Raw genomic sequence first — 17930 nt, 5'->3', positions numbered from 1 at the left:
ATCAGACATTCCACATGAGGAGATTCTTCCACGACCAGACAGGTGTTTCTGGGTGAAAGAACCAAAGGAAAAGCTGGTCACACAACACCACATACTCACATATGGTCAGATGGATACACAGATGGCCATAGAAGGGTGCAAGTCTATTGCAGCTTCCATTGGTACAGTAGCTAATCATCGAAAAGCACATTACAGCAGCCACCCAGAGTGGAAGATACAAGGAGTTTCTGAAAAAGCTGGCAAGACTGAACAGAAGATTTTAGCTGATGCATCGGAAAGTCCATATGTGTACCCAAAACTCCAGCCAGGGCACTCAGCAAAATCCCTACTCACATCTCTACAACAGTCTCATCTCTGCCTACCTTCACCATGCTATTGGGATTACAGCTTTTATGGCATGGAAGCAATGACTTTTGGTTTGCCAACTTCAGTCCATGATGATTCTCACTTAGCTCACTTTATAATGAAACATTTAGAAATGCACGTTGATTACTGCGTTGTAAGAATTGGTGAGGAAAACCTATCAAAGAAAATATCAAAACATCTCGAAGAGACACCTATGGCTTTCAAGAAGGCAAAGGCTTTGAAAACTGCTCTGACAGAGTGTGAAGCTATCACTGAAAGTTTTGCAAAATTTGCATCATTATTAAAGGAACCAAAAAAGAAAGAAAATGAAGATGACGGTATGTATTTATATATTCAACATCACATTGTCGAAAATGTTGCAAATCTTAGCTGTTGCTATCATTAGTAAATTAGCTGACTGAGAGTAAATTGTTTCAGCCATTTTCTCCTCTATTGTACTGTCCCAGAAGATCATGCTCTTCACAAAGTAATGTCACTTGAAATGTCATTATGGTTCAACTCTGTTTTTTGTACAAAAGGAAAACAAATCAGCATAACTTTATGATGTAAAGACTTGTCAATTTTTGAAATCAGTGCATGATGAAATTCAATATGACATTGATATCAGAAGTGAAGGTCAGCCAAACATTTCATTTGCCTTTTAAGGGAAATCCACAGCTCATGAGATGACAAAGTTATCATGGTGAAAAGTCGGGTAACCTGAAAAGGACGAAACAGAAAACAAAGTGAGACAAAAATTGTGACTATGCTTGTTAACATAACGACTTTTAAAATAAGCAGTTGAAAATGATATGTTATAAACACTAAGTTTGCCTTAATGTAAAGAATAATGACTGTGTGTTGACCATTTTCCCTTGTTTAATCTTATACTACACCAGATAATGAAAGACCATCAATCAACATTGGAATATCAAGCACACAATCATCAAAGGGAGTTCCGGAGTCAGTGACTGGAAACTGTCAACACAGCTGTGACTAAAGATGATGGTATTGGAAGCCAAGCGGTCAAAGAAACACATGGTGATGTGATGGATAAGGAAGATGCAGAGTCTGGCCAAGCAACGACCACGCGGTCTGAGACGGAAAATGAAAAACCAAACACTGAGGAGGCAAAGGACGGAAATTGTAATGAAGAACAACAAGGTAATTTATATCCACATCCAAGGTTGCATGATCATACCTTTCAGTAGCTGAGCATTGCTGTGCAAACAGGAGAGACTGTTAATCACACAATACCAATTTAGATACAGCTTACAATGAACGTCCTGTAATTGCAGTTTCTGTGTAGCTAATAACATTCTCCCAATTGTCACATCTACATGAGTCGTGAAATACAGAGCTACCACTACATTTCACAGTAATTTCAGTCGTGAGTTCTGTTCATTTATTATAGTATTATAAAGATATATGAATAAAGTTCCAGGCCCACATGATCAAGCAGTTATACCATTTAAAGAGGAAAGTCCAGCGCCGTGGGCGCACAATAGGCAACGTCGTAGTGACGTTGGTTGTTGGTAAACACTGGGCGGGATGGTTAAACACTTGCTTAGTCGTTGGCTTATCAGAATAAAATAAACTATCTTTTACACCAGGAACTACCGATTATCACCTCTGCCTGAATATTACGGAAGTGTGTAGGGTTCACACGATTCGAGACTACATTATAACTAGGGTTTGTGGAGTGGTCGAGGGGCTGTGGTCTGGTCGACAGACCTTCCTTGACTGTGATTTCTTCTCTACTAAGGTGACTGTATGCCGTACGTTTTGAGTTCGAATCCAATCAAAATTTACTGAATTCAAATCACAGTCGTTTTGTGGTTCGATAGACAGCGATGCGATGACCGCTGTGGTATGCAATAGAAATACATGTATACTTTAGGAAGTTATGAAACAGAATGGGCCGCTCATGTATCGCCGAGTTCGGAGACGAATTTCCATCATACAATTTACTCAATAAACAGCAACGATGTATGGCTTTCAATACATCTCTGAATTTCTGCTAACTTTTTTGCGTCTAAGTAGATGTGTGCATATTCCGTTGCGATTTCAAACGGGACCCGGTTTTCAACCCCCTGGTTTCAACCCCGGCTTTCAACATGGAACGGATACTTTCTCACAACAGCAGCGGGTGATTTGAATGTGAAGGCGCTGTGATTGAAGCCAGTAGTTGAAATGGACATATTTTTACGAGCTTCGGAAGGAAGATAGAAAACGAAGGTCTTGACTTAGTTCAGGAGAGAATTTCCTCGGGCACTGTATCGAGTTCAAATCTAGCCCTGAACATCTCGTGCTCGGTACAAGCGCGCAAACTAGACATATAAACAATAGGCCTAAGGGGAAAGTCTAGCCATGGATGTAAAAAATAGTCTCTAAGGACGGCAGCAGATTGTGATCGTAAGCAATCGTAAGTTAGAACCTTCTACTGTTTGTAGCTTTATGGTTTTTTTGGTTGGCAGTGATGTAGATAATAGCCGGTCACTGGTAAAAGACGTCGCGCGGCCGGGTTACACGCAGCTTGCAACGGAAAAAACTTGTGACTTTGAAAAACAAATCTTCACTCATTCGTAAGCTTATTTTCAGTGTAATTTTGGTATTTCGAACAAATCACAGAAAAGGGTGAAGAAATTTTGAGTAAAACTGATTTAAAACGTTACGATCCCCAGTTTAGAGTTTGGTATGCAACAGCATGACCCGAAGTATAGAAGCGCAGGTTGCATATCCGGTTACCTCGGATAGTTAACCTCGGAAAACATCGACGACCGTTCGTAATATGCAAATGACATGTGACTGAGACGTAGTGGAAAAGTTGTCCGTAGTTCCATAGATGAGCCTGTATATGTGAATACTATATACGCTGCTTGCAGTTCACCATATTTAAGCCAGAAACTTCAACAAAGGAACTACCAGTAATCTGTGACAATGGTCAGTCAAGTATTTTGAAATACATTGGTAAAGAATAAATGACGCTGATGACTCCCCCAGGACAGCTGTGCACAGTGCAAGGCTGTGGTCGTCGTCGATGAGTACTCGAGTATGGATGATCGATCTACTACGCAATGTTGACGTAGCCAGTAACAGTGGTAACACTGATATTTCCATTCCACTCAGCTCAACTGAATTGAATCAACTGATAAAAACAATGACCAAAGTTGTCACAATGCCAAAGGTACTTCCTCAAAATGTGAGTGAAAAGATTCTTCAGTTTCGATGCCTGAAGGAAGAAATGAAATTTTGATTGCCTTCAAAACGACGTGTGAAGACTCTCAATGTTCATAACTTTTTACAGGAACACATACAAAACGTTTTTTCAAGACCACCAATCACTCCAAAAAGAAAATGCCGCTTCTTGCTTGTTCATTACATGTGTCTTATCGTGTACGTTGTATGTGGTTGTGTATACATGCGTATGTTTAGGTACATAACGGTGATTTTAGTGATAAGTCAGTACGCTTTGTTAGTTGTGCTCCGCAAGGATCAAGATCGCCCAGGCCGCAATTTGAATTTGAGTAATCATGATTGGCAGCATACATTAACATTTAGAACAGAGGTCAAATGGACATTCTGGAACCACGCTTTGTGAAAATATGCGTTCTCTGTGTTAAATAACAGTGTTTTTCAAGTTTTTTTTCGACATATAGGCAGTCGCTATACATTCACAGTGTCATGTATGAGATTGGACGGAAATTAACGCCGTTAACCCGTCGTGAATTTCCGGAAATCTTGGAGCAAATCAAGTGCGTCTTACCCGTAGCGTGGCTTTTTCACATCTGCATAGTCTTATCATAATCCCCCTTTTGTAGGGGACTTTCCTCTTTAATGCTGTACAAATTCTACAATTTAGGACTATCACAGTCTATGGTAACACTGTAATTGTCTAAGTAAATTTGCAGCAGTGGATCAATTTAAATGTGGGCAATTTGTATACTGGATTCACTTCTGTCACACTACATGACCATTTAATGAACGAGCAAAGTAAATGATTACATTTTATGATGTATGGATCGAAGAAGAATCAAACATCTCAATTATCAACCCATAACACTGAAGATTCAAGTTATTCATGTTAAGGACAACTAAAAGCGATTTAAATTGAGAATTCCTAGCATTGGTCATCAATACAAATTATTCACACTATTAACCTTTAATTCAGGACACAAATAAGAAACAAATAAGCAAAACAACAGCTTCAATTTACCATGTTAATTTATCAATCACACTGTATTTTTCGACTATTTACGCCATCTTTTTATCATACATCAGATTGCCTTGTTAAAGTAGCCTTGGATGAGGAGATGCTTCAAAAACGCCTAAGACAACTAGAAGAACAAGCCAAAGCCGTCTCTATACAACTTCAAAGGCTGCAGGAAAGAAAAAAGAATGAGGTGAAGGCTGCATGGGGAGAATGTGAACAGGGACTGAAACGCAGAGTGCAAGCTGTGCTGGCAGATGAAGACAATTGCAATGAAGTAAAGAAAGTCTGCAAGGAGAAAGTTGGTCTGGATCCAACAACTATGACAGCAGAGTCTTTGGGAATCTTGCTGAAGATTTTAACACTTTATTATCTCTACAGGTTGAAGCAGACTTGTAGATCTAGAAATCTGGCTAAAGCACTGGAACCACTGCTGATAACAGATGAAATGAGAGAGATAGCTGCCAAAGTTGGAATAACACTGCAGTTGAAAGCTACATATGACACAGTGAAGTTTGAAGAAATTGAACGTTTCTTCATTATCCGTAAGCTCATTCTAAATTTGCTCTCACAAATCATCACACAGGCTGTTTGTAAATGTGCTGTTTCTTCATTATGATTTTATGTTATTGCTTTTAAAATTATCACAAAATGTAAGTGGTCTTTTTAATTATCTTAAATCACAGTTCACAAAGCATAGTTGCCACCTCAATAATTAAATTCAAGACATTAACGGAAAAAGTGCCTCTGTTTTTACCTTTTTGTAATATCAGGAAAACTTTGAATACTTGCATGGAGTCACTCAGTGTAGAGGATGAAATTATATTACCCTATCGCTAAAGGCAAACAGACTATTTGTTTGTGACCGCTGAAGAAATTGGATTTTTCCTATTCCAACTTACTTTCCTGTGACAAATTAACATTGCCATGATGTAAGGAAAAAACGCTATCCTTATCAATATGAAAGGGACCCCAAAAAAGATTACATTACAAAAGTTTGTGTATTGCAGTCCAAACATTATGTAACAGTGTATGTTCAGCAAAGCATGGTGGGAGTTGCAACACCAGAATATTTTGTTTTGATTTTTTGGTACAGACCATAAAAAGTTTCATTGGATGTTTTCTGGGAACAAGTAGAGTTGAGTTTGTGCACTGTGTGACAAGTATTTCAGCATGTTTCAAGAAGTCAAACAACACAAATTACTTTTCATATCAAATAAAATTCATGAAAAAAGCTCAAAAAGGAGCAACTATGTCTCTTAAATAGCTTCTATATACAATTCAGTAGAGTTTCAATCGGATTTGAACATCTTACTGTCCTGCTGTCACCAAGCGAAGTCATCACAGTCCAAAACACTAAGCCCATCCTTAAAAATAGGGGCACAACAATCAAGCTCAGTTGTGATAATTATTCTGACTGCGAAAAAAATAAAATAAAATCTAAAAGTCCTCAGTAATCTCATAATTAGCTTTTCTCTGCCTAATTGTAATTTTTCTTTCTTCCAGGTGACGGTGGGGGAGTTCAGCCAGTTATATTCCGTGATGAAATAGAAGACGATGATGGTCATTGTAACTTTGATTCAGAGGTAAAAGAAAATATATCATGTCTTACATGTTAATGTGACTCGACAGCACCACAAGGAAAACAAAATTGTATTATGTCAGTTTGTCATGCAAGACTATGCCTCATCATAAACTAAAAATACAAATAGTAACCTCAATTAGAGATCACCACATAGTATATCTTGAAACATCTAGTATTTTGGTATGTGATGTTATACCCATATTGTCAAAATCATTTTGATGTTGTTAATTTACATTGTTCTGCTTCCCTTTTTTTAAAATTATTGTTGTTATTATTATTATTACTACATAACAAACTAACTATCCTTACTGGGTGACCGCTGATGCTGACATAGGGTACAGGGGACAGTCCCCTGGGGTGGGGAGGAAGGTGTTTTTTGTGCAACGGTTTACCTTATTTGATTTTATTAATTTTGACTATCTTATCTCCTCTTCAACTTGTGTATACACCTCTGTAATTGCTCCGACAACATTGCCAACTTGCTAATCCGCTGTCCATATCAGCGGATTAAGTGATTGAGTCAACACCACAGCCGTTATTTCACTACGTGTGTGTGTGTGTGTGTGTGTGTGTGTGTGTGTGACGGCTGTGATGTTGACTTATTAAGCTAATCCGCTGATACGCTCAGTCATTAACAAGTTGGCAATGTTTGCGCAGCAATTAGAGTGGTATGTGCACTGGTTGAAGAGGAGATAAGGAATTGTAGGCATTGGAAACACAGTCAGACAGTTTGGAGTCGAAAGCAAGTTGGCAATGTTGTCGGAGCAATTACAGAGGTGTATACATAAGTTGGAGAGGAGATAAGGACTTGTCGGTAATAATAAGCAGTCAGACGGTGTAGAGTTGAACTCTTTATTTGAAATATCATAGTCAAAATTAATAAAATCAAATAAGGTAAACCGTTGCACAAAAACACCTTCCTCCCCACCCCAGGGGACTGTTCCCTGTACCCTATGATGCTGACTGTGATAAGCGAGTAGAATACCTAAGACGGGACAGTCAACTAAAAAATTTACAAAGAAGGCTAATGTTTTAACAATGGTCACGCAGAAAACAAAAATCACAACATTCAAGATGAGAAAAAATTAAATGAATATTAAAATTCAATGAATTTAGTACTCCATCTAATATAGTGTGTTAGTCCTGCCATGTTGAAACATGCAGCATTCACCTCACTGATTGAACACGTTGTAAGCGTCACGTCAGTTTTCATGGCTGAGTGTCCATCTTCAAAATACATGGTCCCAAGCCTTCAAGGTTCATTCGATGACTCTGACTAAATTCAGGTGCTATGGCAAACTAAACAACTGCTTAAAAAGTTAAGAAACACACATTGATAATATAATAACAGTATCCACTTCAAGGTCGTTATAGCATATTGCTACACAAGATGTGAGTAAATTCTCTCCCCTCTCACTGTAGCTAAAGTTCGTACAGTGACAATTATGTACAGTGATATTTAATCTTCAATGCACCCCAGTCATTTAGAATTACCTGCAATGAACTTGTAATTATTCAGTTGTTAAATACATTTTACTACTGATGTCTGGTATATGCTATTAGGATTTTGAGGCAACATGAAGTCATTATATGACAGCCAACTTCATATTACAGTTACATTGATCAAATTCTGAGCAGTCACATCATATATAAGCAGTATACATCATATTGAATTGAATTGAATTGAATATTTAGCATACATTTAAGATTATACATGTATTATGCTATTACAACAAAATGGCAAAATATCAGTGATGCATAGGAAATGTTATGAGATTATGGCAAACCATGAGTGTGGACTTTTTGCAAAAATAACTTCTCTGATTTGTTTGTCAGACTGAAGAACCTGATTTGTTTCAGCAAGCAAGTGATCCAATTGTTGAACCATCCCAAACTACATGTAACCTTGGACAAAGTGAGTATTCAAAATTACCTGCTGAACCTGAATCTTATAACAAAGTTAAAACCAGGACCTAGCTCCTAAAAACTTAAAACTACTTTAACCAGATAATGTATAGTTTAGATATATCAACTCCAATGACATAATAACTAAATACCGGTAAATATGCAAACATCAGGATTTTCATCCTAGTATACCATACTTTGTCCTGTAATGATGAATACTAGTGTGCAGAATTACAGGTACAGAGATGGTCTTGCTTGAGGTGAGCTAGGTCATATCCATACAGAGCAATGATGGCCTCTCTATTTCTGTGTATTCACAGGAAACATTGTCCATACACAGGTATCATTTTAGTACTTTTTAAAAATTTAGAACTTTATTATAATCTAGTATCTTACTAAACTTAATCATGTCAGTAATTTTCATCACTACTTGTATCATATCAAACTGAAATGCTTGCTATCAAACCTTTCGTTTAATGTACACCATGCAGTCTCAGTGAGGGACTTGGTTTCAAGTTTGGGATGAATCACAAACAGCAAATCGTAGAGGGTATTCATTTACAGCAAAAGTAAAAGCTGTTGTTGTTTGAGATTGATCCCAAACTTGAAACCATTAAGTCATCCACTGTGAGTGCATGGTGTGCATACAATGAAAAGTGCGAGCATTTCAGTTTGATATGATTGAGCAGTGATCAAAATGGCAGACACAGTTTAACATACCATGAGTTAGGCAGGAAATCTTAGCACTACTTGGTGTCAGAAGGTATCTTTTACTGAAAGTCAAATTTGTGTCCTCTTTACTGTATTGTCATATTATCGCCTTGCAGTAACAGAAACTCAAAAGTTAAAGCGTCAGTTTTCAATCCCAGGTTCTCGCATTAGTGGAGTTCTTCGCCCAGTCAAACACTTGGCTAGTACGATGTTTGATTTCTGTAACATTAATTACACAAACTGATCTCAACCTTTTGGCACCTTTTGCTAATCCTGCAAACAGACTTAATACAATGTTTTGATTGACGGTTGGTTCAAATCGCCAACGGTCATTGATTCCTCACCACCAACGCTCAAATTTCCTAAAAATCGTCTTTTAGTCATGTTAGAATTTGAATATAACCACAGCGTTAGATTGGCAGCAGCTTCGCGATGACTGCTTGCCAGTCTGCGTTTTTTGCGTCTTGAAAACTAAAAAGTGCCATTTTCTGGAGCGTGTGTGCCCACGTGTTGCCTGTTTAGTGTCCACTTACATTTGTACACAATGAACACCTCCATAGCTTCGCGCCCTTTTGAAGGGAGGCTCCGCCTTTAATGTTGTTGATGTGTGATATTGATTCCATACTTAAAAGTTAGTCATACACTTAGACCAATGAACATTTAAGGAGTAATGGAATTATATGCACTATTAATTAAGTAGTCAACCTTATATTTGTATCACTGTATGGAATGAGATATGGCATGAACAATATTCATATGGTGATTAATCCAGTCATTGGGAAAAGATATATTAGAGCAAAATGACATCAAAAGAGATCCAATAATCAGCATCATTCAAAGCGTGTGTATACGAGGTCCAAGGAACAAATAGAAAATGACAATAATGATAGAGTCATCATGAACCACTGCTTAGTGGTGGTACCTGCAAGTAGCAGTAGTCTCGTCATGAAATCACCAATCTATCATCATGAAATCACCATCTATCATCACGTAATGGCATAATTGTTCTCCTCATTATGCAGGATGTCTTGTTGTGAACTCTGTCAAAGCATACCTGTGTTCTCTGAAAAACTCTTCTTAAATTAACTGGATAAAGAAAACTATATATTTGGCAATGTTCATGGTAAAATAAGCAGTTTTAGCAGCAAAAGCCGATGTAATAGAAAGTAGTTGGTATACTGCCTATATCTTGTCGTTTTACAGGATTAGAGGAAAAACTCACACAACATAGTGACCCAACTCTGTCCATCTCAACAGCATATGAGTCACTAAGTTTACAGGCTAGAAGTTTACTACCAATAAAACCAAGCAAATATCAACTCACAGATTCTGACATCAGATACTTGGCACTGGCAAAGTCTAAAGTTCAGTCTCTACAAAGGCAGCTTGACAAGGCTTTCACAGAGAAGATAATTCTGGAAGGCAGGTTAACTGATGCGCTACAGGAAAAATCACAATTAAAAATGCAACTTGATGAATCTTTGCAACAGTATCAAAATGCTGGAAAAGTAGTTTCTACACAGCTTAGTGAAATCAATACACTAAAAACTCAGCTTAAAGAAAAAGAAAAAGTAATAACTGGACTGAGGACACAACTGGAACAAGTACATGTATCTGATGCACAATCTGATATTGAAATGCTGAAGAAACTTGCTGAAGAGATACAACTTGGTGAAACAATTGTCACCTCTGCAATGGATGAGAAGGGTAAGTTAAACTAACCTTAATATTGATTGATTCATTGATTGGTTGATTTAAATATAACATACATGTACCGGTACATGTAAGAACTGGAATCATAAATACAACTACATTTTATTTATTTTTATTTATTTATTTATTTATTTATTTATTTATATATAAGGACTCGAATCATACATCCAACCGGAATGGGCAATTATGAGATTATATCATTTTCTTAAAAGTTATATATTAGTAATGCAATCAGTGTCCCCTCTCAAGGTTAAAATGAATTAGGAGTTTCTTAAAATTTCCTTTAAGAAGTAAATTAAGTACTTTTATCTACATGTTCAATGTTTAAATTTTTCTTGAATCAAAGAGTATAATCTGGCTCACATTTGGTATAAGTATATATACCAAGAGAGCTTATATGGTAGGTTGGTGAAATCTGTATGTCTGTGTGTATAATGTATGTTAGTATGGGTGAATTTATATCCATCCACATCAAAATTTTCCAAACTGCAGCATCTTAGTATTTGGCGTACAGGTGCACCCAAGGATGGTGATGTGAATTTGTTCAAATGAACATGTCAGTGTCAAAAATATGCAAATGAGGTAAAAAAGGGAACATGAAGCAAATTACTCAAATTCTGTAACCACGAGCCAGATTTGGTTGAAACTTGGTATGCAGCTTCTTTATGGTGAGTGACTTTTAGTTGGATTTGGTCAAATGGAGGTGAAATTTTGATAGTTATATTTTTTGGGCAATTTTTCCAATTTTTGGTCGTCCCATTACCTTGAAATTTAGTACATGATCCTAGGGTTGGCCTCTGTCAGATTTGTTCAAATTGTAAAATTTTCATATTTGTATTTTTGAGTCAATTTTTGCAATATTTGGTCAAAACATCATTTTCCACAAAAGTTCTAATTGGATTGCTTTGAAACTTGATACTCTTGATATTAAGGTTGTCTTCTGTCAGATTAAAAAAATTGTGGAGAAATTTTCATATATTTTGGGGGCAAGTTGCCTCATATTTTTGGTGAAAAAATCATTTTCTCTAAACTACTATTCTGATTGCTTTGAAACTTTGTATGCATGTACATAGAGGCAACCTTAGTTGAGTGTCTTCAAATTGTGCTGAAATTTTCATATTTGTATTTTTGGGTAAAAAAGTTTTTTCTCTGAACTCGCTGGTCTGATTGCTTTGAAAGATGGGATGCATGTTCCAGGGATGAAGTTATTGAAGTATCACACACTGCCTGCCACATGGAACGAAATGTGAGCCAAGTGTCATTGACGCTATATTCCTCAGGGGAGTGTAAAATAGGCTTGACGTGCACCCTGATTGTCATTCGTATGCTTTTTGTCATGAGTGCAGTTGTGAGAGCCATGGAGTCATGTCGCTTGTAAGACAGGAGCAGACAGTTGAAATTTGGTTTTGTATTTTCTGAATTTCCACTCAACCCCATGTTAGATCCTGATTTACAGTGGAATTAATACCCCTATTTTAACCAAAGTGCTGAATAACTCAACCCATTGGTGGCATTTATGGTACATATTGGCAAGTAATGGAAGTGAAAATATTACCTGCTATCAAGGCTGTAGAGCAGTAATTTGTAATACTTTCGCAATTTGTATACTGCTGCTGCAGTAAATTGTAATAAAATTTTGTGGTAATTTGTAATATACTGCAGTAAATTCTAATAAACTTTGGAGTAATTTGTAATAATTGAACTAGCGCAATTTGAAATAAATTTGGAGTAATTTGTAATAACAACCACTGTAGTGATTTGTAATAAAGTTGAGAGTAAATTGTAAGTAGGCTTTTTGATGAACCAATCTCTCATTTGAATGGTGGTACTAGTCAGTGAGCAGACGCTGATTACATATCCTTTAATTTCAAGCAAACATGTTTTCTTGTAATCATGTTTTGGCAAATTTTAACATGTAAAAGGAATAGATGGATTTTCAGGAGTTGGTGGTCAGTTCCAAATAAATTTTCAGTTCACAAAATGCTAGCCCTTTCAAACTTCTGAACTTCATGGTGTGACTGATTTATTACACATTTCATAATATTTTCTGTCAAAAACATTAATTTTCCTTGATGCTGGACACTTAAAGGTTTCACATTGAGGTTAAAATTAGACCAAAACTACCTAAACAGACCATCAACAAGCAAATAAACTTCATAATAAAAATAATTGCCAGCTCAATCACCATGAAGAGATTTTGTTTCAATCTTTTTGAAATTGGAGATGTAATATCTCTCTGACTGGTTTCCAACTCACAGAGGGTGCAATGGTTGTCCCAAAGGCCATTGTATTTTCATTTGGTATCAAAATTGAAAACTGGTGGTATTTAGACTCAAAAAGTCTATATGTCAGAACCTTGTTTTTATGTCAATGAGCATTGTCTCATTCAAAAGTTTACATTAACAATATCTCTACTATTGGTTATTTAGAAGTGACTGGTACTTCAGCAGATGATGAGAACATCAAACTTAAAATCACTGAGATTGAGAAAGAGTTGCACCACAATCTAAGATGGCCAGTAGGGAGGGAAGTGAGATGGAGACAGCCACATCAACACAACCTGAGATGACTGGCAGGGAGGGAAGTGAGATGGAGACAGCCACATCAACACAACCTGAGATGACTGTCAGGGATGGAAGTGAGATGGAGACAGCCACATCAACTCAGCCTGAGGTGACTGGCAAGATGGAAGTGAGATATTAGAGGACAGCCACACCAACACAACCTATAATGATTGGCATGAAGGAACATGGAATGATCACTACAGCAACAGAGCATCAGACAGGTAATAAAAGTTTAGCGTATGGTTTGGCATATTAATAAGGTTAACATAATTCATAGAGAAAACAGTGTTGTCAACTTTAATTAACAGTTTTGTATACGTTCAGTTTTAACCATGATTCAGCAAAGCATGAGGCAAACACTTCTATTTATAGACAGATATCCGTTAGTCCTGTTTATGGCACATGGAAGGAAACATTTCTGGTTTTCCAAAAGAATTTATCATAATAATAGATCAAAGTTGAAATGTGAATGGAAAATAGATCATTCAACCACATCATGGGAGTGGAAGGGATGAGGCTTTTGCAAGGAAAACATAAAAGACAACAAAATTGTGGATCAATGTGTTCTAAAACTCCCTCATATAGCATGAATTGAACATACCAGGTGTACATTCATGAAATGAGAGCCTGTTGGTCATTACATGTCTTCATGCTGGTGGCATGCATATTAATTGATGAATAGGATGCTACAAACTGAGGATTCACTTCAAAGTGAGCTGGTTTTGTGAATTTTCTTGCAAATGAAATGTGTAAAGATGTGCCGTCGAACAGACTATGTTAGGGTGCTTAATTTCAATATTCATTTTTAGCTCATATTTAGTATATTTATAAATACCAAGAAGAGCTTATATATATGTGAGTTGGTGGCGTCTGTATGTCTGTCTGTATGTATGTATGTGCGGATGTATGTCTGTCCAATGCAAAAGCTCCCAAACCACTGCACCTACCATCTTAGTATTTGGTGTACAGATAGACCCAGGGGTTGAGATGTGACATTGTTCAAATGAACATGTATTTGTCAAAGATATGCAAATGAGGTAAGAAAAAGTGAAAATCCTGCAAATGTGAGGGAGTGGTGGTGTTAACTGAAACAGCCTACACATCTGAGTCAGAGCTCCTACTACCTTTCTAACCTATCTGTATGCAGTGTACTTATTATGTGTAGGAGTGGTGTCAGTGACTGAAACAGCCTATTCCATCAACTTTGAGTAATTTCTTGTCATTGTTCTTGAACTGATATTGGCAGGCCTGCTGAAACCATGAGGACTGTGTTGAAACATTCCTCTGATAAGCCTGCTCCTAAAGTTGACCTCCAGTACCTAAAAGTTTCAGACCTTATTTACAAAATTTGTCATTCTTGTTTTTCTGGTTTAGATATTTCTTGATGGACCAATTCAAACCGAAATGAGCACACTGTCCTTGACGGTATTTTACATAATTTTACTGAAAGTATGGCTGTGAGAACCAAACTTACAAAGATACTTTTCACTTAGCATTTGATGTGGATGGATTCAAACTATATTTTTCTTCAGGGAATAAAAAAAAGAAATTTTTCACAAAATTTTGCAAGTATTAGAGGATCATAAAAATATTCCTACACACCAATGAGCTGAGATAGAATGTCTTAATATTCTTTTAGGAATTAATATCTCATATGAGCCAGACAGATACCGTATATTTTTAAACTTGTGTTAGACACTTATCTCAGCCCATTGGGGGATTCTAGTAGTCACAGAACCAATACAGCATCAGTTCTGTATGTGTTCAAACCAAAACATTTACTCACCACTTGCAGTTTTTGTTCATCCACAGAGAAGAAAGATTCCAGTGGTATTTTTGGCAAGTTCTTAAAAGGACTTGTTGGTCGTAAGGGCAAAACTGATGGTAGTAAATTGACATCTGATGGTAAAAAGGAATGGAGTGGTTCAGCTACTGCTGGTAGTAAAGAGTTGTCTAGTGGTGCAGTGTCCTCTGCAATGGCTGGTGGTATGGCAACACCTGGTGGTAAAAAGGAACAGAGTGGTTCATATAGCGATGGTAAGTGATAAGTGAAGTGATTCAGAGTCCATGGTGAGATGTTTGGTGGTAGAGTATTTTCTAGTACAGGGGCACTACAGATACAGGGCTCGAAATTAGCGGTAGTCCCGCGTCCACAGACTACTAACCTTTCTCAGGGGCTACCAAACTCCATGAAATGGTAGCGCACAAGGACTACCAAAGCCTGGGACCTAAAATTCAGTCAGTACTTGGCATGCTATATCCGGTCTGTCACTTTGGGACCAGCTAAATGCAGTCAAACTAAGCTGGACACAGAAAGGCCTGACTATGACTTTGTTACGCAAATTATGACGGCGACCTTGCCGCGGAACTTTGCAACAAAGTTTCTATTTCTGAACTGCCGTACTTGAATGGCAGGCATAGGAAATGATAGCCAATGAAAATTCACTTTTGTTGCATTTTAATCATAATACAGGAATCACAAAGACACAAAAATTATATGCCTCCTCCTTACAGAAAGCCTATGGTCTATTTTTAGCCCTGCTACAGTATGTCTCAGTGCTGAGAAGGTCATATCGTTGTCATGACGACTATTAAAATTTGCATACAACTCTGACAGTGAAACCGGTTGTCAATAGGTCACCAAACTTTTGAGTATCACTAACGTCCATTATACCTGTTTCCTTGGGTATTAAAGGTGTGCAATATTCACATCAAATGACTAGAAAATTCACTTTATGGGCAGAATCTTGAAAAATAGCTTTTTCTTGTCCGGGTTAACGAAAAAGAATATCCCTGAACTAAAATATGCATGGGCTACCAGCCATTGTCACTGGGCTACCAACTTCAGAAAATGGTAGCCCAAGTGGACTACCAGGGAAAAAAGTTAATTTCGAGCCCTGAGATATGTGGATCTTATAGTGATAGTGGTGATAAGACCAGGGATTCAAAGTCTGTGAAGGAGATGGTTGGTGGTAGAGCAACTCCTAGTTCAGCTGGTCAGTACCGGTATATATCATACAGTGTTACAGTTACAAATATGTGCACCATTTTTGGCTTTGGAAGCAATATTTTGATCAGATCAAAACAAATATTTTTTCAGACCCTAAGATACCGTACTTATATCTTATGCATGGGATTTCCTGTACTTGCATAGATATTTCATGGCTTGGTATGTGAGTCCAACAAAAAGGTATCTGACATACCTGTATTCAAACCAAGCCCTAAATACTAATACTACAGGACAGCATTATTAGTTCTTCATCTGTACTATGAGTTCATTCGATATGCAAATTAGGAATTGGCTAAAGTAAAAGTACTTAATGACTTTCAATAATGTTAAATCATGGTATCTTCAATATACATGGCAAGTTTCGTTTACTTTTGATTAGTCAATCCAGATATAGATCCCTAGTTAGGAAAATCCATCAATTCATATGCAAATTAGCAATTAACTTTCATGTCAGCCCTTTATGTCTTTCATGGCAGCTAAATCTTTGTGTGATCAACACAGCAAATCTCATCCACTCTGTGCAGCCATTCTCAATGTGTGTCTGTTTTTTCTGGAATCATTAATTATGCTAATGAGCATGAAATATGCAAGCTACATCCACTGCAAAACTAATCAGATCTTACCATTTCCAAACAGAATCTATGTACCAGATTTGATTCTGATCTGATGAGCCATTCTTGAGATATCGTACCAACAGACAGAAAGACGGACAGTCAGATAGACACACACACATAGATAGACTGACATTGCTGTGACATTAGCTCACGGTTGTGAACGTGTGAGCTAAAAATGTCTTGGATTTAGATTATATGCCAGTCACACCCTCGGCTCCACAAGTAATACTTATCAGGCACTACCACTTCACTGCCACTTCACTGCCACAATTAAAGTTATTCAGAGTCTGATCTAATTAAGCAATATTCCCCGCCGCAGGAGGGTATACACCAGGGCTCGAAAATTTTTTTAAAATTCACTTGCCATAGGGCAAGTGAATTTTCAATTTCACTTGTCCGGAGAAAAATTCACTTGCCCTGAATTTCAGATGATTTAAGGAGTAAATGTGTATGGTTTTATTAATGTCATAATTGTAAAGAAACAGTAGCTGTAACTTACTGATTTGTGTCCTTATTCTGTGTATCAAAAATAATATCTTATGTAACGTATACATGCACAGTGTTTCAGCAAGCTTCTGCTAGCATTGGGACACAGTGACCCATAGTAGGTCTTAATGGGGACAAATTAAATTTTGGGGGGACATGTAATGTATTTCAATAAAACAACACCGGTACATTGTCATTGTGTGTCATCATGACCTGGTACCTTGTGTTAAATAGGCAAGTCAGGTAGGTGCACCAAGGGTAAGTATATAATAGGCCACCGGTGTTCTGTCAAATTGTGCCCATGTGAAACTTTTAGTATCATTTAGTTTACTGCTACCACGTGGTATGTGCATAAACTGCAGGGTTCCCCTAGTCACCAAAATGATTAGCCAACTCATTAACCAAATCAAAACTCTTGTAGCCACTTTGTGCAACTTTTAAACAATTTATGATCTCAAGTGTAGAAACAGCTTTCTCGGCATTCAGGAGTTCCTAATTTTACAAATCAAGATGTTTTATATGTTGTTCATGATAGTTTTTACATTAAAGAAATATTTGTTTAGTTTTTATTACATTAATTATCTGTGTTTTTATGACATTGAAGGGATTGAAATACTTATTCATTTCTAGTGGTAAACTTTTGCCACAAGAAATAATTAGGTGGCAATTCTAAAAATCAGGTAGCAATGTGAAGTGTATATTACCACAGATACAGAATACTTCTGCAGCATTGAGTCAGTGTTCACAGTATGACAACTTATCATACATATACACTACAAGCTCCTTA

General features: G+C 37.1%; 2 protein-coding genes across 2 annotated transcripts in view; both read left to right on the top strand.

The window, feature by feature from the left end:
- The first annotated feature begins 1316 nt into the window (after positions 1-1316).
- LOC139134982 (uncharacterized) lies at positions 1317-13038 on the top strand. Its single transcript, XM_070702109.1, has 6 exons — positions 1317-1509; positions 4627-5100; positions 6062-6141; positions 7977-8055; positions 9960-10463; positions 12899-13038. Exons 1-6 carry the CDS (start codon positions 1395-1397, stop codon positions 13036-13038), a joined length of 1392 nt encoding a protein of 463 aa, XP_070558210.1. The 5' UTR covers positions 1317-1394.
- Positions 13039-13114: 76 nt separating this feature from the next.
- Positions 13115-17930, top strand: part of LOC139134985 (tripartite motif-containing protein 2-like) — a 29126-nt gene continuing 24310 nt past the window's right edge. The window contains exons 1-2 of the mRNA XM_070702124.1: positions 13115-13254; positions 14846-15070. Coding sequence (XP_070558225.1) covers positions 13200-13254; positions 14846-15070 — 280 coding nt within the window. The 5' untranslated portion in view covers positions 13115-13199. The remainder of the gene's footprint in view (positions 13255-14845; positions 15071-17930) is intronic.

Source organism: Ptychodera flava, chromosome 1, assembly GCF_041260155.1.
Source record: "Ptychodera flava strain L36383 chromosome 1, AS_Pfla_20210202, whole genome shotgun sequence".
NCBI classification, from domain to species: Eukaryota; Metazoa; Hemichordata; class Enteropneusta; family Ptychoderidae; genus Ptychodera; species Ptychodera flava.
The sequence above is the reverse complement of the archived record's forward strand: the minus strand, read 5'-3'. Positions and strand labels throughout refer to the sequence as shown.